Source organism: Neofelis nebulosa, chromosome 2 (assembly GCF_028018385.1).
Source record: "Neofelis nebulosa isolate mNeoNeb1 chromosome 2, mNeoNeb1.pri, whole genome shotgun sequence".
Lineage (NCBI taxonomy): Eukaryota > Metazoa > Chordata > Mammalia > Carnivora > Felidae > Neofelis > Neofelis nebulosa.
The window spans coordinates 56,307,680-56,331,156 of NC_080783.1; the positions used below are offsets into that span (position 1 = coordinate 56,307,680).

General features: G+C 34.0%; 1 protein-coding gene across 2 annotated transcripts in view; it reads right to left on the reverse strand.

Moving 5' to 3' along the window:
• Nucleotides 1-23,477, reverse strand: part of AGPS (alkylglycerone phosphate synthase) — a 150,663-nt gene that overhangs the window by 36,846 nt on the left and 90,340 nt on the right. For both annotated transcript variants that reach the window (XM_058713031.1, XM_058713040.1), the window contains exons 12-14: nucleotides 14,427-14,478; nucleotides 9,375-9,451; nucleotides 6,695-6,807 (exon numbers count right to left, since the gene is read on the reverse strand). In XM_058713031.1, coding sequence (XP_058569014.1) covers nucleotides 6,695-6,807; nucleotides 9,375-9,451; nucleotides 14,427-14,478 — 242 coding nt within the window. The remainder of the gene's footprint in view (nucleotides 1-6,694; nucleotides 6,808-9,374; nucleotides 9,452-14,426; nucleotides 14,479-23,477) is intronic.

The following is a 23,477-nucleotide window of genomic DNA, read 5'->3' on the forward strand; positions in this document are numbered from 1 at the left end:
GAATCTGAAACAGACTCCAGGCTCTGAGCTGTCAGCACAGAGCCCGACGCGGGGGTCGAACCCACGGACCGCGAGATCATGACCTGAGCCGAAGTCAGCCGCTTAACTGACTGAGCCACCCAGGCGCCCCCAGTAAAGAGCTTTTAATTTTGCTTGTTCTCATCATCAGGCAGAAATTAAATTTTAACTATTCTTAGTCAACTAAAGAAAACTTACCACAAACTCCCAAAGTATCTACCAAAAAAAAAAAAAAATCCCTCAATAAAACCAGATAGAAAACTGTGACTTTCTTGGGTCATAATGGATGGTTAACTTCCATGCCTCTCCCCTCAGTACCCTAATTGCTCCTCCTTCGTCTCAGTATGCTGAACCCTTAACCATGGTGTTTCCCAAGACTCGGGTCTTGAGCCTCTGTTAGTTACACCTCTTCTGGAAAAATCATTTTTCTTATTACTTCAGTTAACACCTATGGTGAAGTTCTTCCTTCCCCTGAAGTTTTGCTTGGATTTGGCAGTAAGTAAACATAGTAAGTGAACAACATAGATGTGCCCTTGTGCTATACAAATAATGTAAGGCAACTGTAGGCTAGGATGTATAGGCCAAATCAGATATCCTTATAGCTGCATACACACGAATCAGTATCACCCAGAGAAGTGGCAAACACTTGATGGAAGCGGCTCTAGTCTAGAACCACTTGGAGATGGGGTGCAAAGAGATGAAACAAGAGGGGTAGTTCGTATTAGTAGAATGTTAATGAGCAAAGAAGACAGAACCTAGGTCAAGCAGTTGCGAGTGAAAAGTAAGAAGCAACAATATAATTCTGGGTTGGATACAAATGGATTTGAGGTGAGAGGTAGGAAGTCAAAGTTCCAAAACAAAAAGGCAACTAGTCAGAAAATTGCTGTGGCAAGCACGGGGAGGAAAATATCTGAGCCTATACCTCACATAGACACGAAGCAGTCAGATACTGAGTCCAAGAAAGAAAAAGCACTACTGAGCTGGGAAATAGGAACAATTCATTCTGGGCCTAGTGGTAGAAAGAGAGTGAAGACTAGCAAATGGTGCAAGAGATCTGCGCTGGGAATCCTTGAGAAGGTGCATTCTAAGCGGATATTTGGTGAGAAATAACAGATATGAACCTTTAGTAGGCTTCTTTTATATTGGATGAGAAAAAGTCCTTCTTACAGTTCAAGGTCAAGCCATTTTTCTTTAGATACTCTTCTAGAATCTCTTGGAGCAGGGAGGGGTGGAGCAAAGGGGTCAGGAGGATCAGTTCCACTTTGGAATTCAGTGTGACAAACCACACAGAAACATGCATTTTCTTATCCCAAACCGGAAGAAATTGATGTCCATTCTAAATTCATAAACCCCAGGGGCGCCTGGGTGGCTCAGTCAGTTGAGCGACCGACTTCGGGTCAGGTCATGATCTCATGGTTTGTGAGTTCGAGCCCCACGTCAGGCTCTGTGCTGACAGCTCAGAGCCTGGAGCCTACTTCGGATTCTGTGTCTCGCTCTCTCTCTGCCACTCCCCCACTCATGCTCTGTCTCTCTCGGTCTCAGAAATAAATAAACATTAAAATAATAATAAATAAATAAATAAATAAATAAATAAATAAATAAACAAACCCCAAAGGAGAAGGAAAGTCATTCTGGGCTTGCTTTTCTGAATCATAGGTTTCCCTGCAAATTTAGCTTTTTGTAACTTCTTTCTCACTTATTCTCTGTCTTACATTTTTAACTTTCAGAACTCCATCTTCTAGACAGGATTGCCTTAAAATACAACATGTAAACAATAGTAGGGCATTGAAATTAAATGCTTCTAAGTTGCCAATTACATAGTAGCCACTCCAAAAAGGTATACGAAGATTCAAACTGCTTTACGCTAAAGTAGCAACATCGATTCCCTACTTTCTGCTCCCCGTCGCAAATTTCAAACATCAATTAACAAGGTTCTTAAATTTAAACCTGTTTCATGAGAAAAGGCTGGGAAGACTAATGAAAGAGGAATGAGAGACAATCTTTTTATATAAAAGAGCCATCTGGTGAACCTAATCACTTTCATGTTGAATTACATTAAACAACTTAAGCACACACTTTAAAAATAACAATAACACATTACCTTAAGTTCTATGGTAAATGTCAGTACATCTGTCATGACTGCTGACAGGGAATGTTTATTCTGTTTAGCTCTTAGAGAAGTTAAAGTATATTACTAGCAAGCATAGATAAACAACCGAAGTATGATTACTCAACATTTGCCTATTATTTTCCACTGGATCATATGTATTCAAAGGTATTTAACAGTGTTAGCGTAGGGGTGGAAGACAAGGAGGAAAATGGCTGAAATGACGCATAAAAATGTCCTAAACTGTTGGGAGTAGTTTATTTAAAAATAATCAATTCAGAGTTAATGAGGGGGTAGAACACAGGATAAAACTAAAGAACAGAAAATAAAGGATAGATTAGTAATGCCCTAATTCAAAATAAAATACATGAGCTAAACTAACTTATGAAACTTTAGCAGAAAGGAATTCAGTGGTACTTTCCTCCTTCTAGTTACGTAGAAGAAATCATTGGGAAGCAAGGGTTGGCCCAGTGGCATCGTAAGTAAGAAAAATATGTCTGACGGACTTACAAGCTGTATTACAAAACTGTAATAATCAAGACCGTATGGTACTGGCACAAAAACAGACACTCAGATCAATGGAACAGAATAGAGAACCCAGAAATGGACACACAAACGTATGGCCAACTAATCTCTGGCAAAGCAGTAAAGAATATCCAATGGAATAAACACAGTCTCTTCAGCAAGTGGTGCTGGGAAAACTGGACAGTGACATGCAGAAAAATGAACCTGGACCACTTTCTTACACCATACACAAAAATAAACTCAAAATGGATTAAAGACCTAAATGTCAGACAGGAAGCCACCAAAATCCTCAAGGAGATCCTCTTTGACCTTGGCCACAGCAACTTCTTACTCAGCATGTCTCCAGAGGCAGGGGAAACAAAAGCAAAAATGAACTATTGGGACCTCATCAAAATAAAAAATTTCTGCACGGTGAAGAAAACAATCAGCAAAACTAAAAGGCAACCAACGGAATGGGAGAAGATATCTGCAAATGACATATTATATAAAGGGTTAGTATCCAAAATGTATAAAGAACTTATCCAACTCAACACCCAAAAAACAAAACATCTAGTGCAGAAATGGGCAAAAGACATGAATAGACACTTCTCCCAAGAAGACATCCAGATGGCCAACTGACACATGAAAAAATGCTCAATTTCACTCATCATCAGGGAAATACAAATCAAAACCACAATGAGATACCACCTCACACCTGTCAGAATGGCTAACATTAACGACTGGGGCAACAACAGATATTGGCGAGGATGTGGAGAAAGAGGATCTCTCTTGCACTGCTGGCGGGAATGCAAACTGGTGCGGCCACCCTGGAAAACTGTATGGAGGCTCCTCAAAAAATTAAAAATAGAACTATCCTATGGCCCAGCAATTGCACAACTAGGTATTTATCCAAAGGATACAAGGATGCTGTTTTGAAGAGGCACATGCACCCCAATGTTTAGAGCAGCACTATCAACAATAGCCAAAATATGGAAAGAGCCCAAATGTCCATCGATGGATGAATGGATAAAGAAGATGTGGTATAGCTATACAATGGAGTTTTACTCGGCAATCAAAAAGAATGAAATCCTGCCATTTGCAACTATGTGGATGGAACTAGAGAGTATTATGCTAAGTGAAATTAGTCACAAAAAGACAAATATTGTATGACTACACTCATATGAGAACTTTAAGATACAAAACAGATGAACACAAGGGAAGGGAAGCAAAAATAATATAAAAACAGGGAGGGGGACAAAAACATAAGAGAATCTTAAATATGGAGAACAGAGGGTTACTGGAGGGGTTATGGGAGGGGGATGGGCTAAATAGGTAAGGGGCATTAAGGAATCTACTCCTGAAATCATTGTTGCACTATATGCTAACTAACTTGGATGCAAATTTAAAAAAATAAATTAAATAGGGGTGTCTGGGTAGCTCAGCGGGTTGAGTGTCCAACTTCAGTTCAGGTCATGGACTCGCGGTTCATGAGTTCGAGCCCCACGTTGGGCTCTATGCTGACAGCTCAGAGCCTGGGGCCAGCTTCGGATTCTGTGTCTCCCTTTCTCTCTGTTCTTCCCATGCTCGTGCTCTCTCTCTCTCTCTCAAAAATAAAGATTAAAAAAAAAAAAGTTAAAAAAAAAGAAAAGAAAAATATTTCTGAATATTTCAGTGATTAGAACCAAGAACTAGTGTGTACAGAGAAACATGAGGAAAACCAAGAGTGCTAGAAAACTACATGGAGATATTTCCAAGTATCAAATCAAAATCAAAATAGCCCTAAGTCATCTAATTACAGCCTGGATTATCAATACAGAAGATTTCTGCAATCTAAATGAAGGAAGACAGGATGAAAGCATATTAAGAAATTATAATTACAACATAACTAGTAAGTAGCAAATAACAATAGCAAAAAAAATGAGACCTCAATCAGAGTCTGAGTTTTAATGCTTTGCTCCTGCTTTAAATAGGTATCTCATTTTCTATTTTTAATGGATGAATTTGATATAAGTTTTGTTTGGTATAAACAAATTGCTGGAATTAAATCAAGAGTTCTGGGGCTTCACTATCCGTATCCAGAAAGACCTGGATTCACCTTAAAGAAGTTCATTCTTACTTTTAATTTGTAAATGTCTGGAATCACTTGAGAAAAACAAGACTTACATTACATGACAAGGGAGTTCATGACAGTTAGTGGCTCAACTTAAAACTGACAAAATGGCTCTAATAAATACCTAAAGATTAAAATATGCTCTTTTAAGGGTGGCACAGCAGTTAGACATATTTGAAATAGAATTTAAAATGTCAGGGAATTACATTCAGTTTCATTAATTCTTTCAACAAATGTTCAGTTAAGTGTCTAGTATATACCAGGCATCAACAGTGATGTCCAAGAAGAGACAGTTGAAGAATTACATCTTACCTCACACAAAAAAGCATTTTGTCATCATCCTACCCCAGTCCAAGAGGAAACGTAGCACATTACTAACTAGTAATGATTTTGTTGGCTACTCTGAATTTTAATTACAATTAGAGGTACTACAAAGTGGAATTTCTCTGCATCTGTATGCATGTGTTGGTGTGTATGCTGGAGGCAAGAAGGGTCCCTGGGGGGACTGAGGTGAAACTAAGCAAATTTAACCTCATATAAAGTGATTCAAATATTATAGCATCCATTTCCCTACAAGTGCTCCTAAATAATTTTGAAGTCCCAATTAAATATTTCAATATATAAAAAATTTTTAAAAGTTTCAGCCTCTAATATTTAAGGCTATAACAGAAATTAAAAGATTTAATTTATATATAAAAGATTTTAATTTAAATCCCCTTATTTCTAATACCATGGATTTTAAGAAAAATGTTTTAAAAATCAAATTATATATATACTTCACATAACTTAGAAACTAAAAAATAGGTACATGTATATTTCAAAAATAAATTCAGAGATTAACCTGAAATCTAAGTCTTCTGGCTATTAAATGAATTTTTATGGCACAATTACTCTTAATTAATTTAGTTAAAAAAATCAGTTAATTCCCAAAAAAGGTACTCTGAGAGAGGAAAAGTAAAAGAGTAGTGAATTTCATCTTTTACTAATTCGACTTGCCAATTTCAGAATAAGGTAAGAATAAAACTGAGAGGCTGATTTGCAATACTCAAACACAGTACCAAAGTAAATCAAAACTTAAGCCAATGATTAGATCTTTTTCTAAGAATTCGGCACTTTAAACACAGAGTTCAGAAAATCCTAAAAATAAAGAGCTGAATATCATAGTGAGAAAAATATATAAAAGTGAGGCATTCTAAAACACAAGGCTACAAATTAAGTGCTCATTTGTTCTCATACATAGCAAAAAAGGGAAACTAAAGTAAATATTTACAAAGAACTCAGATTAAGCATACATACATATTTTAAACTCTGAAATTATAATAAAAGAAGAAGAAGAAGAAGACGACGACTTGTATCCAGGAAACTTAGTTTACGTATTTAAAAAGGGAAGGGAAAAATGTAGTCCTGATAAATGGCATTTTCACTACAGTTCTCATCGATCAATCTCATAATCCATCAAGCAGACAGACAGAAACCACCCAGTCATTATTCAGTTGGTTATATATGTGAAATGTTTTCTGTTTCTTTATACCAGCAGAAAACAGTAAGTGACAAGGGGTGGAGTACAGATAATTTATCAAATTCTTTTGTTTAAAAAATTTCCTTTCACAAACATACTAATAACATGTTTTATATATATATACTATTACCATTAAATAGTAAGATGACTATGAATTTTTTCATATTTTACTCTAGCATAACAAAAGCAAATATTATAAAATTAATGGAAAAATGTAATAAAATATTTAATATATCCTAATATATATGCTTACACAAGTAAGAGCAACATACCAATCAAATTTTCTGCAAATTTTGGAAGTAAACCAACACAACATTTTAAGTTGACTATCATATATTGCTACAAATTTAATCCTTTAGGGGTGCATTAACAACTGCTTACAGATACCAGAATTTTCGATTAACATTCTCTTGGCATTATGAACTTAGAGCCATACCCAAATTTTGCAGCAATGTCATACACTTGTTTTTCATGTTGAAGAACCTTCTCACGGTCCCCCTCAAATAGTAATGTAGCAACAGTTAACTGATTTGGATCAAATCCTTTAAACTACAAAATAAAAAAAAAAAAAAGACATATACTTAGATTGATAGATAAATCTTTTCCTGCGAAACAGTAAATCAAAAACATTTTGCTCTTTTTGTCCTTCTGACCTGGGCTCAAACATACCAACTCTAAAAATCGAGCTTTGGAATTTCACATGTCAATCAAAAAGAATGTTTAATATACCTGTTCAGGTTGTTTATAAACAAAACTACAGAAAATACCTAATTTCAAAGTATGCCATGGTGTCAGTAGAAATGACATATTGATATGTAATATAGCAAATAACTTGTAAGAATTATAACTGCAATAAAGAATCAAATAAAAATACCAAAATAATAGAACATAATGAATTAGCAAGATATAGGATGTAGATAAAAGTAAAAACTAACAGGGACCATTTCTTCTCTTACATACCAACTATAACTTCTTAATAACATTTTCAAAGGAGATCTTACGTATAAAATTAAAATGAAAAATATCTGAGAATCATAAAAGAAAATATATAACCTCATTAGGAAAATGTGTCTAAAATGTTCTAGAATGCCTGAACTAAGTAAATAAATCTGTGAATTCTTGCTCAAATTAATATACAGATTTATTCCAATTCTGATAGAAACCTTAACGGATTTCCTAAAATGGTGAAGAGTTTTTAAAATTTTTCTGTTGATAAACAGGTAGGTAATGATGGGTAACAAGAAAAATTCTAAAAACCAAGTAGATTTATAGTAATTAAATCCACTTAATTTTTCAAGAATAAAAACTCATTTTAAAAAAGTGATACCTTTTTTAAAATTCAATTTATTTAAACTAAAAACAAAAACAAAAACAGTTCACCCGCTCCTTCTACCCCTCCACCCCTGAAAACAAAAACAGTTTGCCTTTTTCTCTTACCCTTCACCCCATCTCTGGCAATCACCAGTCTGTTCTCTGTATCTATGAACTTAGTTTTTTAATATTTTTTTTCTAGATTTTATGTATAAGAGATCATACAGTATTTGACACATTAAAATGGGGTCCACTTCTTGAGTAAGTATATAAGAAGATGTCTTAGACATGACAAATCAATTGTAAGCAAAGTAAGGAAGTTAATGGTGCTGTTACAACTGGTTAGCAATTGGGGGAGCAGAAAGTGAAGTTTAATTCAGATCTTCATCTCACACCATAAAATTGAAATAAATTCAAATAGTAACAAAGATTAAAAATTTTAAATTCATACTTAAGAAAAACCCAAGAGAGAGAAGAAATGGTCCCAATTATAGCTCTGGAGAAAGGGAGACTTTTCTAAGCTTACAAGTAATTAAATAGGGGCGCCTGGGTGGCTCAGTCAGGTAAGCATCTAAACTCTTGATTTCGGCTCCGGTGATGATCTTGCGGTTCATGGGATGAGATCTGCATCCAGCTCTGCACTGACCACCCAGACAACGGGAGCCTGCTTGGGATTCTGTCTCTCCCTCTCTCTGCAAACCGCCCTCCACTCCGCATGTGTGAGTTCACTCTCTCTCCCTCTCTCTCTCTCTCTCAAAATAAACAAACATTAAAAAAAAAGAAGTGATTAAATAATCACAGAAAAATATGTAAAAACTTGAAACTTTTGAACCAAAAAGAAAAACTCTTACTAAAAAAAGAGTCACTTGGGGGCACCTGGGTGGCTCAGTAGGTTAAGTGTCCGACTTCAGCTCAGGTCATGATTGCACAGTTCATGAGTTTGAGCCCTACAATGGGCTCGGTCCAGATAGCTCAGAGCCTGGAGCCTGCTCTGTGTCTCCCTCTCTCTCTGTCCCTCCCCCGATTGTGACGGCACTTGCTCACTCACTCTCTCTCTCTCTCTCTCTCAAAATAAATAAATAAATATTAAACGAAATTTTTAAAAAAGGGAGTCACTTGACTCAATTATTTACAACATTTGTAACAAAGGCATCTAGTAATTCCATTATTCAAAGGGTACACAGCAAAGCACCAAGAAAAAAATACCATGAAGCTGCCACCCCTGGCAAAATAATCACATTCAACTACTTCACACAAAAAGTACATCCAGGAAATACAAGGAAATGATTAAGTCTCATTGGAGTTTCAATGAGAAACATTAAAAATACCACTTTTCCCCCTGGATTCAGTAAATCTGAAACAACAAAAACAAAACTCCTACATGAATAGCAAGGATGCAACAAAGAAACAGCACCTGTGTATCATGAGAGTGTAAGCTGGTATAAATAACCCTTTAGAAAAGGAATTCAGTGAAAATTAAAAAAAAAAATCCATACTCTTATTACACTAGATATCGACATCTACTATAAAAAAAGTCAAACTATAGAAAATTGTACATGCATGAAAGTGTTTAATGTACTGTTATTTTTAGAAACTTCAAATCTGGGGAAAAAATGAAAATTTCTGAAATTAAATGAATAACTGATTTACTCAATAAAATATTTATTCCAACATGAAAAATAATTATTATGAAATTTACATTCATGAAAAAAGATAATAATAGGTACATGTGAAGGGTGAGAAGGCAGGAGACAAAATTAGTATCATAAGCATTTAAAATTTTGGCATTTAATAAAAATTCTTACCTTTGTAATATAAAACTTTTTTAAGCCATCCAAAAATGATGTAAAAATAGAGGAAACCTGAGGTTTAAGAGCATGACCTAAGAAGAGAAAAGTTCATATTTTAAATTAATAGCAAATTCTGTTTTTCAGAAGATTAAGAGGCTAGTGTAATTTAGTATCCTAAAAAAAGTGAATGTTTCATGACTCCAAATTTTTAAAATCTTCCTATGTTTTATGTATAACATACTGATATTAAGATTTACATCTTTCATCTTTATCTTCTTTCAAAAGTCACAACTATTTGTTTATTAAACCTCTCATTTCTTTTTGAACTCAAATTACCACATGTAATTAATACTACATATAGTTTAGGTTATCTTTCAGTGGTATAGTTTATACATAGTAAAATCACTTCATTAATTTTTATTTCATTAAGAACACCCAATGGTGGCTGGTTTTACTTTTTTTTTTTTTTTAATTATGCAGAAACCATTCAGAACTATAACCAAATATGGAGTCAATGCCAAGTTTAAGGTTGTTTCTTAATTAATTCCTAATTCTTCCAGAATTCTTGGCATAAAACTAGTAATTGCTTCCTTAATCACACCCAGAGAGTTAAAATTGCCAGAATAACATAAACGGTGTCTCAGAGTCTGTTAAATTAACATCTTTGCCTGCGGATTGAGTTTAATTGAGTGAAAGTCTTTTACTGTTTTCTCATTGTTTTCAGAGCAACTTCTTAACTCCCGTGACTGTTAGGTTTAAGAGTCAGATACATCTGGCTTTAGTGCTATAAGGCCAATTCAGAAAAATGGGGCATACCATTTATATAGAATTTTTATAAAGAATTTTAAAGTCTCTAGTAAATCTGAAATTAACTCCAAGTAAAAAGTTTATTTTTTTAATAAGCTTTAAGATTTGGGGATTTTGTTTGTTTTTAAAGTATACATCTGTTCTTTAAGATTGGTGCAAATAGCAAACTAGTTTCTTTGGGGGTGAGAGGGTAGATTTCTAGGGGGAAAAGACTATGATTTGTATGTAGTCTTTTTTCCCCCCCATTCTTTTTTTTTTTTTTAAGTTCGATTCTGAATCTGTAATACTTATTGCATTTTTACTGACTACAACAGGAAACTGTGTGATATAAAAGACCAAGTAACATAAGTCTTAACCAGAGATTAAGAGTTAGATATCCATGTTATAACTGAACAAAACAAAAAACAAAAGACAAATGAAGGCCAGATTAGATAGAGATCAACCCAGAAATCTTTTTGAGTACCTGGATCACAAGCAAGATGTTTGGAAAATTTTTTTCTTTTACTGTAATCTGTCAAAAAATGCTTTCCCAACATAATCAGTGCCTTAAGAGATACCATTTCTAACAAGTATAAAGTTAGAAATAACATATCAAAATATTCACTTCCTGTCCTAAATAGAATTCATCTACTTAAACAACTGGAAATACATAAACATAAATGTATGAGTGTGTGAGTTGTGTTCTTGCAAGAAATTGATCCACAATTGATCCTTCTGATCCACACATCTTTACACCATGTATGAGGACTCCGAATGTTACTACACTGATGTGGAATAGTCCTTAAGGGTAAATGTTCGTAACACATGGAAATTCATTTGCACAATTTCCATTAACACTAGTGGGACTTAGTCACCTGTATCCCAAATATGGAGTTGACACATTAGCTCTGAAGAACAATTATTATAAAAGTGATACTAACTTTAAGTGGGTCAGCATTAGTATTAACCTAAGGGAATATTATATCTTTTACTTATTAAATTAATATTGTCTTTCAAATTAATTACATTCTAAATATATTCTGACTACTGTGTTTTATTTTTTATAGTAAATGAAGGAACTAAGTTTTCAGATTTACTAAACAGTATGATTAGTAAATGCTGTGTTGTTACAGTGTTAATTTTAAAATTTTAAATTATTGGGGTGCCTGGTGGCTCAGTCCGTTGAGCGGCCGTTCAGCTCAGGTCATGATCTCACAGTTTGTGAGTTTGAGCCCTGCGTCGGGCTCTGTGCTGACAGCTCAGAGCCTGGAGCTTGTTTTGGATTCTGTGTCTCCCTCTCTGACCAATCCCCCGCTCAACACTCTGTGTCTCTCTCTCTCAAAAATAAACATTAAAAAAAATTTTTTTAATTTAAATTATTTAATAAATATCTACATTTCAAAGAAATGATCTCAAACAGTGGCAAAAGTTTTGGGCCTTGGAGTCCGACAGATTTGGGTTCAACTCCTGCTCTACCACATATGACCTGTGGGCTGAAATATCTAGCCTTTGAGTCATCTCTAAACTGAGAATATTACTTTTAGGGACAGCTGTAAGGAGTATTTGATAAATTGTGCTATTGACATTGTGCTTAGGACTACACTATGTGCTCTCCAAGATTTATTCATCCTCTTTGGCTAAGTAGATGATTAAGTCAATCAACATGTCAGTACCTGTCATATGACAGGTGCAGGGGATATAAAAATGAATAAAAAACATCCCCTAAATTTGACAAAATTTAGTGTTTCAGAGGAAATTCTACAGATCATTTCAATATACTCAATGATACCTATCACTTCAATACACTGAAAACAAATCATTTCAGTATAATGAACTAAGGGTTGTGTCAAGAGGTAGGAATGAAATTTAAAATATTAACATCTAATAATAAGGCTTGTGATTTGTTAAGGAGTATGGTACAAACACTGCCAATAAGCCATATGGCTGGTACAAAGTCCTGGACATCCCTTGCTGTGTTTAGCTGCGTGATCACGGAGCCATGGCAAGATATGTAGATGGCAAGGCTTCGACAGGTAGTGAGAATTCAAAAAGGTTATAGATAGCTGAGAAGCAGGAACAGATCTGTCTTTCCAAAGAATCACTTTGGCGGCAGAAAGGAGACAAGGGTGGAAGGAGACAAAAGATATAGTCAAGATGGAGAGGGTAGAGCCTACCTTAGAGCATGTTCCTAGATACAGCAATGAGAATGTGGAACAGGGATGAGAGATAGCCAGAAGGACATTTTCTTTAAACCTTCATCTTAAATTGCTATATATCCCAATTATAAGTAAAATCTAGTCAAATTATAGTTAATTTTACAAAGGTGTTTATGACTATAACTCACTATAATAATAGCATATAAATGGGTAAAAGCATTATTAATCAGATACATGGCTCTCTTAAGACCTAGATCTCTAAATGCAGGCCAAAACACAGAAGGCTTGATTTCCATTTGATTTAACTATTTAATTATTTAAAGGATGTACTTATCTTAAACTTTTACCAGTAGTATAGTATTTTGAAAATAATTTACTTAAAGAAATAACAGCTATGACTTAAAAGAATCAAATTTTAAAACTAACTCTTGATATATTATGAACATGACTTCCATAAGCTTCTTTAAAAAAATTATTTTTTCCTGTTTATTTATTTTTGAGAGAGACAGAGTGTGAGAGGGGGAGGGGCAGAGAGAGAGGCAGACACAGAATCTGAAGCAGGCTCCAGGCTCTGAGCTGTCAGCACAGAGGCCAATCTGGAGTTTGAACTCACAAGGCGTGAGATCACAACCTGAGCCGAAGATGGAACGCTTAATCAACTGAGTCACCCAAGCACCCCTGACTTCTTTCAGCTTCTATACTATATAATCACTCTTCCCTAAATTAAAACCTAAACTACTCTTAAATAGAACAAACAAAAGTCTGCCTATCTTAGCCATTAGTGTTTACTATTGAGCAATCATTCCTATAATTTCAGGGACTGTTCTGAAGATACTTAAATTCTATAAACGTAAGTTCCAAACTCAATTTCAGCATATGGAAAAAAATATAAAAGCAATAAAATGAGAATTGAAAAGATGATAAACAGAGTCAGAAAGTTTAATACTTTAACGCAAAAAGGGGGAAAAAGAAACATGGTTACCTGCTACTCAATTCTCTACCTGAATATTCTAACAGTACCTTAAAAACAACCCATTGTAATGTCTTTTCCCCCAAATCATCATCTCTCTCCTAGACTGTTCATCAGTCCACCCAGTCAGTCAAATCAGCAATCTTGGAGTTGCCCTCAACCCTTCCGTTTATTGAACCTTCCACATCTAGTTGGCAAACTGAGCTCTGGGAAATCTATGCCTTACTCTCTATCTCCATCTCTGCTTCCTTGATCAAGGCCCCCAAAATTGGCCTCTTGAACCATTTCCACTCCTCTTCCCCGTCTGCACCATTCTACTCCACCCTGCATAATGCTAGCAGAATGGAGCATTCTCAGATGTAAATCCCTTTGCTGACATGGTAAAATCCAAATCGATCCTGCAAAGCCCTACTCCACCCATCCAGCTTCATCTCTTGTAACAACTCTCACCCACCCTCTATTTGAGCCACATCGAACTACTTGAAGTACAAAGATGCCACTGAGGTCTCACAATTTCATATTTTTTTCCGGATGAGTGAACAAATTTGGTAGGAGGGAAGAGGAAAACATCCCAAGCAAACTTCTATTCCCCTTAAGATTTAATGTAAGCATTACCCTCCTTTAAGAAGCCTTTCCTAGGGGAGCCTGAGTGGCTCAGTCGGTTAAGCATCCAACTATAGCCCAGGTCATGATCTCGTGGTTTATGAGTTCGAGCCCTGCATCAGGCTCTGTGCTAACAGCTCAGAGCCCGGAGCCTGCTTCAGATTCTGTGTCTCCCTCTCTCTCTGCCCCTCTCCCACTTGCACTCTGTCTCTCTCTATCTTAAAAAATAAACATTAAAAAAAAAAAAACAAAAAAAAAACACCTTTCCTGAATCCCCATATTGACATCCAGCAAAATCCAGCAGGTTCAACCATTCCTTCATTTGCACCCAGGGTATCCAGTGCACTCTTCTTTCATAGCATCTCTAACAATCCTGCACTCATTCATTTCTGTAATTGTCTGTCACCATTAGACTAAGGGCTTCCTGAAGGACAGGAACTATGACATTCATCTTCCTAGCTCTGTATTCAGTACTCTTCCTGGCATGTAACAGCTGTTTCACAAATTTTGGGGCTTCATGAGCAGATTTTAAAATGACCATTCCTTACTTACCAAACTGAAACTGTTGGTTGTCCATGAGGCGAATAGATGCAGGAGCACATCTCTATTTTAAAAAGAAAAAATGTGATACAAATTTAATACTGTAAAGAAGCTACACAGGTAGAATGTAAATGCCATCTTTCTGTATGTGACATCAAGAGCTTAGTTCCTAAGAATATATACAGTAAAAAAATCTTAACTTTTTATACAATTTTAAGATGATAAAACATCACTGACTTCTATAAAATATTTGGAAGAGAAATCTATATATATAATACACACACATGTATGTTGCCAGATCTTTGTCAGCAACAAGATCTTCTCAATGCCTAGCAAAGATCTATGGAAATACCTAAAAGAAATATTGGGCCTTGAAGTAGATTATTTTAGAACAAAGTAGAAATTTCAAAGACTACAATCAACATTATACCATTTGTGAATTATAATGTATCTTCAGATTCTTATATACTTTTAAAATGAAGAAGATGATGGTAGAATTTTTCTGAGCAAAAACACCTCAAAAAATTATCCGTGATGTCTTCATACATAACTCTAAGAACTGTTGTTTTCCTTTTATCCCTTTCAATAATCCATTTTAAAAAGAAAAACTATCAGTGACCAGAATTCTAAAATCTTTCAAGGCATGAAAATAGCAACAAAATTCTGAAGGGTAACATTATGTATCTAGAACTGCACCAGTGTTAAATTTAATCTAGTCACCACACTAAAAGCTGCAAGGAAAGAAAAATGAGAACAGATAGTCATATAAATTTTGTATGCTGAAATACTACAATACAAACACTAGCAAGATTTAAGTTAGCTACAGCTTTTCCATAGTATTAAAGTGAGCTGCACCCTAACGACAATTTTATTTTCTATGCAAATTTTTAACATGGTTAAACTTCTACCAAAAGGTTGCTTTCACATGACAAAATTTTGACTGTCATAAACTTTTTAAACATTTATCTTCTGTTAATAACATTTATAAATAAAATTTGTATCCATACAACATTAAGATATATGCAGATCATTCAAAAGAACAAAACTTAACACATAACTGCGCATTACAACATTTTTGCTATCATTTACTTTTAATTGAACAAATAATTTTATAAAACCACTCACAATACACATTTTATTTCATCCAACAAAATAACTGAGTAGATTCTTATTTTGAGCACTACACAATTTACTCACCTTTGGTACTAAAGGTGATATTATTCAATCTATATTTTAAAAAGTCACTGCCAAATCTAAAGAAAACAGTATTAGGTAATTTTACATATATACCATAACAATAACCTATTGCCTTACTTTTATAGAATCTTGTGATGTCCAGGTTGTTTTCACATCTCTAATATAAGAAATAACCCATCAGGGTAGCAGAACTGGTGTTATCCCCATTTTTCAGATGAGGACATAAGAACCAGAGAGATTAAAAGACTCGTCTGAGGTCATATGACTGTTAAGCACACAAACTAGGACCAAGATATCTTGACTGCTGGATGAGGAATATTTCAAATAGACCACAAAGCTTCCCAAAAAATCACCTAACACACATATACATACATCACACACACAACACAAAGAGCTTTAAAGTCATACCTGAAACAAAAATTACATGAAAACTATGTGTTATACAGTTATTATACACACACACACACACACACACACACACACACACACACAACCTGAGTAATTTCAAATCTTGGTATAAGGGTATCTTTGTAATTAGGCTGTGCTTCTAAAAGCCAAACCAGTTTCCAAAATACTACAGAAAAATCAATTTTCGTAAAATGCTCTTATTCAAACAGGCGTATCAACTTCTAATAACACATATGATGCCTAATTAGACCAAGTTTCTTTTCTGCATGAAATAAACAGTATCATATTACATACATATTTATATGTTTTGGCTTAAGCACACCAGTAACATACGCGAAAGAATTCAGAGCCCTTCTGTCATTCTTAGAAAAAAACAAAAAACAAAAAACGAAACTTTTTTTTTAAGATTTTATTTTTAAGTTCTCTATACCTAATGTCGAGCTTGAACTCACAATCCTCACTCTACTGACTGAGCCAGCCAAGCACCTACTCTCCCCAAAAACAACTTTTAAATTTGTACCAACAACTTGTAAATTCCATCTCCTACCGTCACCTAGTTTCTACTACCCCTGTACCTATATCAAGTGTTATTAGGGAAAACATTCAGCACAGAGACACATATATCAGAAAATGGGGGAAAGTATGTTTAGTACAATAAATCTGTAGTGGAAATCAATCTCTGAAACAACTAAAATACAATCAATATGCAGGCCTTGATAAAAACTTGGTTTGAAAAGACTATCCATAAAATACATCTTGGGTAACTGAAATGATCTGTTTATAGAATGAACACTGGATGTCATTAAAGAAATTACTGTTGATTTTCTTTGACATAATAGTATTGTGGCTGTGAAGAAAAACACCTTTATTTTTAGGAGATGTATGTTTAAATACTTAGAGATCAAGTGCCATGATGTCTGCAACTTAATTTTAAACGGCCCAGAAAACACATACAGAAACATTTAAAACAAACATAAGAAAAAGTCAATTGTTGAATATACAAGATAAACATACAAGTGATCGCCATCCTCTTCTTTCAAAGTTTCTGTATGCTTAAAACTTTCACATTAAAAAGTTGGAAAAATAAGTAAGGAAGCTTCAGGACACTTGGCACACATAACAACCAATATTCAATAATATTGAATATGATTTTAACTTGACAGCTGAGTCATATAAAGCTGAGTCAGTCATGGACTATTCCTATTTGTACTGAGGCAGAGTAGATGGTTACAGATACTTATCAAATGAGAATAACTACTAATACTTATCAAAAAAGAATAAAAAGCTAAAGAGAATTTGTTGTATGTAGATAATAAATATTAGTTTTCAATACTGGCTTTTTAAAAATGATCAAAATGAAACCACAGCTTTATTAAGTCTCATGTTTTAATAGTGTCATTTTTTAAAAAGTCAGTAAATGAGTATTTTAGTTATCATCACAAGTAAATTCTCATAAGTAAAGCACCCAAATTAAAAAACAGCATCTAGATTGTTTTATGATCCTCTGGCCATTGATTATTTGCAAATCACTGTGCATCATTCTAAAAAAAAAAAAAGCAGAAAAGTCTCTTAGAATTTTATATGAAAACTTGCCAGTATCACTAATTGTAAGTTCCTATAATCGAAAGACCAAAATAATGTTTCTATTCTTAAAAAACAACAATCTGGGTAACACTACCTATGGTTAAGACTACATTATGTTTCAATTGCTATGAAACTAATTTGAAAACCTAAAAATATTTCCTTTAAAAGTTAGAGACATCACAAATTCGGAGAATTTAAGCTCTAAATTCACTCCCATGCTTTTCAATTATACTGAGTATTCCATAGATGAAGAAAGGGGGAAAAGGGTTCTTGAGTTAAAGTGACCCCTAGTGGTATGGGACCAGAAATAACCTGAGAGAGAATAGTTTTACCAAGTAATTTTTTTGGTGGGTTAATAATACATTCAGGGAATTTAAGGAACATCACACAAAAACTGTTTACTCAAAATGGAGTTAATAAAATAACTGATTTATTTCCTACTATGATAAATTTATTTTTACTAGAATATCTGATGTCATCTGACGTGTACCCAAGTATACTTTATATACAATAAGTAGTCTGAAAAGAGATGAGAAACTCATTATGGACCTTGAGGAAATATCAATTATTTTTGTTTTACCCAAGCAAAGAAGAAATAAATAATCACATTGACCTCAAAGCACTAGTACGAGACTGACTAAGTCAAACTGCTGACAATTTCTTCCCTTTAATGATGTTACAACCAGGAATTTAATATATAAACCTGAAAGGTAAATAACAACCACTCTCATTAGTCTTATTTAATTCTGAGTACAATTCTCTTTACTAACAACTTAAAAAAAGCAACAGATCTCTCAATCTAACCATTTTCTCCAAAAAAAAAAAAAAAAAGTCCCTATAAGAAACACATCAAAAGATTTCTGCAAAATCTGTTTTTATGGAACTAATTCGTATTTCTTTCTTATCACAGAGAAAACCAGAACTTGCACTGCAGATGTGACACATTATTTGTGAGGGTTTCCCTTAGTTTACTAAATACTAGCAAAAGAAATTCGATATTAACGTATCTCAAAAGGCATCGGGATTTCTACTATTCCAACTTCATAAACATAAAATATAAGCAGTGAATGGTAGTCCTGTATCTTTGGTGCCTTGTTTAACACCTTTGAATTGAAAAGGCTTGTTTCTTCAAGAAGTAAATCACACATTCAGTGTAGACTCTAGAACGGCCCAAACTCCTAAACCTTGAGTCTATTTTGGAGATAGTCTAGTAACCTCACACTATATCAGAAGCCAAAGCTCCAATACCAAACTCCTTGTACCTAGCCATACAAAAGTTTAAACATATAAAATTTATCATGATATGCAACATCTGTAGTGATTACTAGAAGACAGGAATCATGTCTATTTAACTTACACAATATCCAATATACTTTATTGAATATAAAGTTAAGAGCACACTATCTCACATACGGATAAACAAAAAAATGTTTAAAAAAGGATATGTGAAAAGAATTCTGCTAACTGCAAATTTCTATATATAAAAACTTAAAATGTAGACAGATAATTGGTTCTTCCTCAGAGCTGGTACCACAGATAAAATCAGACAGTATTTAAGGCTATTTGTATAACTGGTTAGTCCTACTGGAAGTCACATACTGGCTTACAGCTACATATTATACAGTAGATATTTCCCTCCATTTATATAAGGGAAGAGCCAATAATGCCAAACGGTCTCTGGTTCATCATTTTCATTTTTCACTTTGTACATGTATAATGACTTGTTCTGAGTAGCTCCTGCTTAAAAGCGTGTCTTGTAACTGTCCTCAAGTTTAACACATTCTGCTGGATCACATAGTAAAGAATCCAATTAATCAAACTTTTGGCTAGGGGCTAGGTTATTTTCTCTGCCTCAGAGGGAGAAAAGCATCACACACACACACACACACACACACACACACACACACACACACGTGCATGCACACACATAATGATTTAAAATAACAATGCCTTTTTCTACACATGACAAATTATTATTTCCAAGAATTACCACTGAATATAAAGCAGTTTTAATTATTTTATAATGTAATTGCTAAACCTAACTCCTTTCAACTTATTTCAACCCCTCCAGGATAAGTCAAGTTTAAGACAGAACAATTCAGAATTGAGACATAATAGTCTGAGGTGTCAAATATGAACTATGTATTTCTTTCCAAATTATGGTCTAAACTCTCTAGAAAAAACAACAACACCCTATCAGTTTAAAACTGTTTAAAATAAAAGTGATGGTAGGTAGAATGGGCCACACCTTGCCAAAAGACAGGGAGAGAAAAACCTCCCTTTTCAATCTGTAATTCTACAAACCTAGTGCTGATACTGAGAAAGACAGTTTTCGGAGGAATGCATACGGAAATGTGCCACACGTACAGTGTTTCCTCTTAATGGAACATATGGTCCTCCCTCAATACTACAGGGCATAACTCTTAAGTTTTTACTGGGAAGGGAAAATCCCAGACTTCAAAAACTGCTCAATTTGAGCTTATTTCAACCCTTTTTCCCTTAAAACTTTATAAAGATATCATTGTTATTTCTAAACAAACAATAAGAGAATAAAATATACCTGAAACTGATATTCTGATTAAAAAACACTATTTCCTCTCACCTGAGAGGCTACAGTAAGAAATCTATTTTCTCAAAGTCTTAAAAATCACTTACTTACCCATCTACTGAGTTAAGTTGGAGATTATACTGGACTGCCATTTATAAGATAGAATCACATTAATCTTCTACTAAATCTTCCTTTCTAGCTCCTCACAAGGCAGTGAAGTATTGAAAGAGGACAATCCTCACGTGGACAAAGATTAGATGAGAGACCTTAGTAGAATCCTTCTGCTGTCAGTATAAAGTTGCTTAATTTATTTCCTTCAGTAAGAATAGTGATGAAAATATACAAAGAGCCCACTTTGCTATTTGTAAACAATCATGTATACTCCTTTCCCAAAGATACATATCCAAAATACAGTTCCCCATTTCAAAAGCAACTTGAGTCTGAAAATACCGTAAAAATGGAAGTGCTATGAAATGACAGTGAGGAATTACAACCAGCCAACTCATTATTCAATCAAGAATTTGGCACAATCACAAACCATGTATCATCTATTTTAATGGATCTTAATTCTCTTCCTATCAGCTGAAATTCCAAATTGCAAATTGAACAACTAGTGCCAAAATCTGATCATTTTCTCAATTTTTCTGCCTGAGAATACTGTTACAAAGCAGGGCAGCACACGTCGTTCCATTCTTGACATATGAGATTTGTACATTCTGTAAACTAATATGTAAATGTCTCTAAGCCATAATACAAGCATTTGCCCATTTCCAGGGCAGGTAAACATTCATAATTATCTATCTGTGCAGAAGTAAAATATATATGTTCCTCAAACAGTGGAATATCTCCAAATCACAGTAACTATTCTTAGCAATTGTTTCATTCATACAAGTAATATTTGAAAATAAAATAGTATCTATCTAGGCTTTTTAATCAGTTTCAAGAAAGACAAACTTTCTAGTCACGTGGTATGTATGCCTTTAAAAACTGTCTATTACCAAGTACACAGGACCAATTTATTAAAAATATAGATTAGAGGGGAGCTTTCCATTAAGGTCTTTAACCACAGGGTAGCACTCTCTATCAGCTATCACCTTTGTTTATTCCAAACTATATACCCAATACAGTTTTGTGTAGTCAATTTCGATTACAGTCACTGGTGAACATCCAAAGAATTTTTTAAAACGAGTAAAAGCGCAATTTTTACTGACTTATGCAAAGATGAAGGAAAATTTCACCCCCTGCTTTTCATTAGCACAAGTAGTTCTCTATTACTTTCTGTCAGGGGCATATATTAAATTGTAACAAAAACTGCATCAGATTATAGCAACTATGTTTAAATCCAATATTTCCATTTTAATAAAATTATAAATTTAGGAGTCTGATACATTTGTACATCATTTCTCATTAATGAAACCTAAGATATATTTACATATTTACAATGCAGAAAAGAGGAAAGCATAAATATGTCTACCTTTACTTCCAAGATCACCTAGCAACATTTTTTCACAAGTCTACTAAATCTGTGTTCTACAGAGTGGAGAGCTTGTGAAGGGGCAGATTTGACCAACATAGACTGAATGTGACCTCATCAAAGATCTTTTGTTGAAAATACATACAAATCAGATAGTTTTATCGATTCTGTAATTATTTTTAAAAATCCAATGTGGCATTCTTGCTTATTTTACCATAAAATATGGAGACAGCAATAGCCAATTAAAAAGATGTCATATTCAAAACCTGAAAAAGAGAGATACTACGAACTATAAATTTTATGATAAAGCTTTTTTGGGGAGGGGAAATAATCAAGCTTAACAAAGACAGAAACAAAAGTACTTAACACCAAGAATAAATTATAATACAAGGTGAAAACACTTAAAAAAATCATTAAGGGAGATTGAAATTGATAAGAAAATATAATCTAATAATGGGAAATGTTTGGTTTGTTTTGATTTTTAATTGGTGAACTTACTTACAGTAATTTTCTAAACAAAGCAAAACAAACAAACAAAAAACAACATGAAAACTTAGCTTTCTATTCTTCTAGGTTTTAACTCACAGGCAAAACCATAACACTTTGCAATTAGTTCTTTTATTCCTTAACATCTAGGCTATCTTAAATTTGAAATTGTCTTCCTTTGCCTTTAAATGTGGAAGGTTTTAGTGACAAGTATCAGGACACGCTTGAACTTTACTACTCAGTGCTCAGATATCATGTCAGAATAACAAATAGTATTTACTCCTGAAGTATATTGATATTTAATATGTAATGTATATTACATATTTATATATTAAATAATATTTAAATATTATATCATCTCATTATTTTAGCAAATAGCATAATACTTAACTATATATTCTAGCACCCTAACCATAACATAATATCCCCAAGGTTCTAGGAATTAGGAGCTCTTCTTGTAAAAGTTTCAACTATTAACATTTGTTTTTGCTTTACCACCACCAAACTAACCTGCCAGTAGTTTAAGAATGTTCATTCTAGGACTATACTTCTTTTTTAAATTATTCTCCCACCCAGCAGGAAGACAATCAAGACTAAGGGGCCTATGGTTAAATCTTAATGCAGGAAGCAATTTAACTGATAAGTAACTGAAGCTACCTGGAAATTATAGAAATTATCCTTGTCAACTGTTAGATTAAATGACCATATAGCTGAACCTCCTCAAAGCAGAAAACTAACGGAAAAAATGAATGTCTCAGAAAGCAAAACTGAATATATGAAAGAAAGAACCCTAAAAATGGTAAATATGTGAGTAACTGTGAAATATTTTTGCTTATTTTAAATTTCTTTAAGGCATTTATGTCGTAGAATGGTGGGAAGATAAGACTCTTGACCACTTTCCATTTCCGTACTTGAAAGAGTCCACAATGAATATGGAGTATTTGCTGGATATCATTCCTTTGCCTCAGCAGATCCTCGCTTCACTCTGCTCATGATATACCTGGAGGCTGACCTATATGGGTCAGGTTGGAAAGGTCCCTTGCCTCAAGATTCTAGTTGTATATAGCTGATGGGAAGTACTAAAGAACTCCAGGAGTTTGGAGAAAGCAAGAAGAAACAGGCTGCAGTATACTCCCTTGATTTCCTCCCCACTGTGAAATGCTGAAATGAGAATTTTTCACAAACCATTGTAGTTCAAATAATGAACCAAATACCTAAAGAAATGCAAGAATTTCTACACTGATACACAGAATACAGAAATAAAATTACTTGACATGGCCTAATCTTTTAAAAATCCTTAATATTATATCTTTTTTTTAAATAAGGGAACAGAAAATGGGAATTCTTCTTAACTTATAGCTAAATA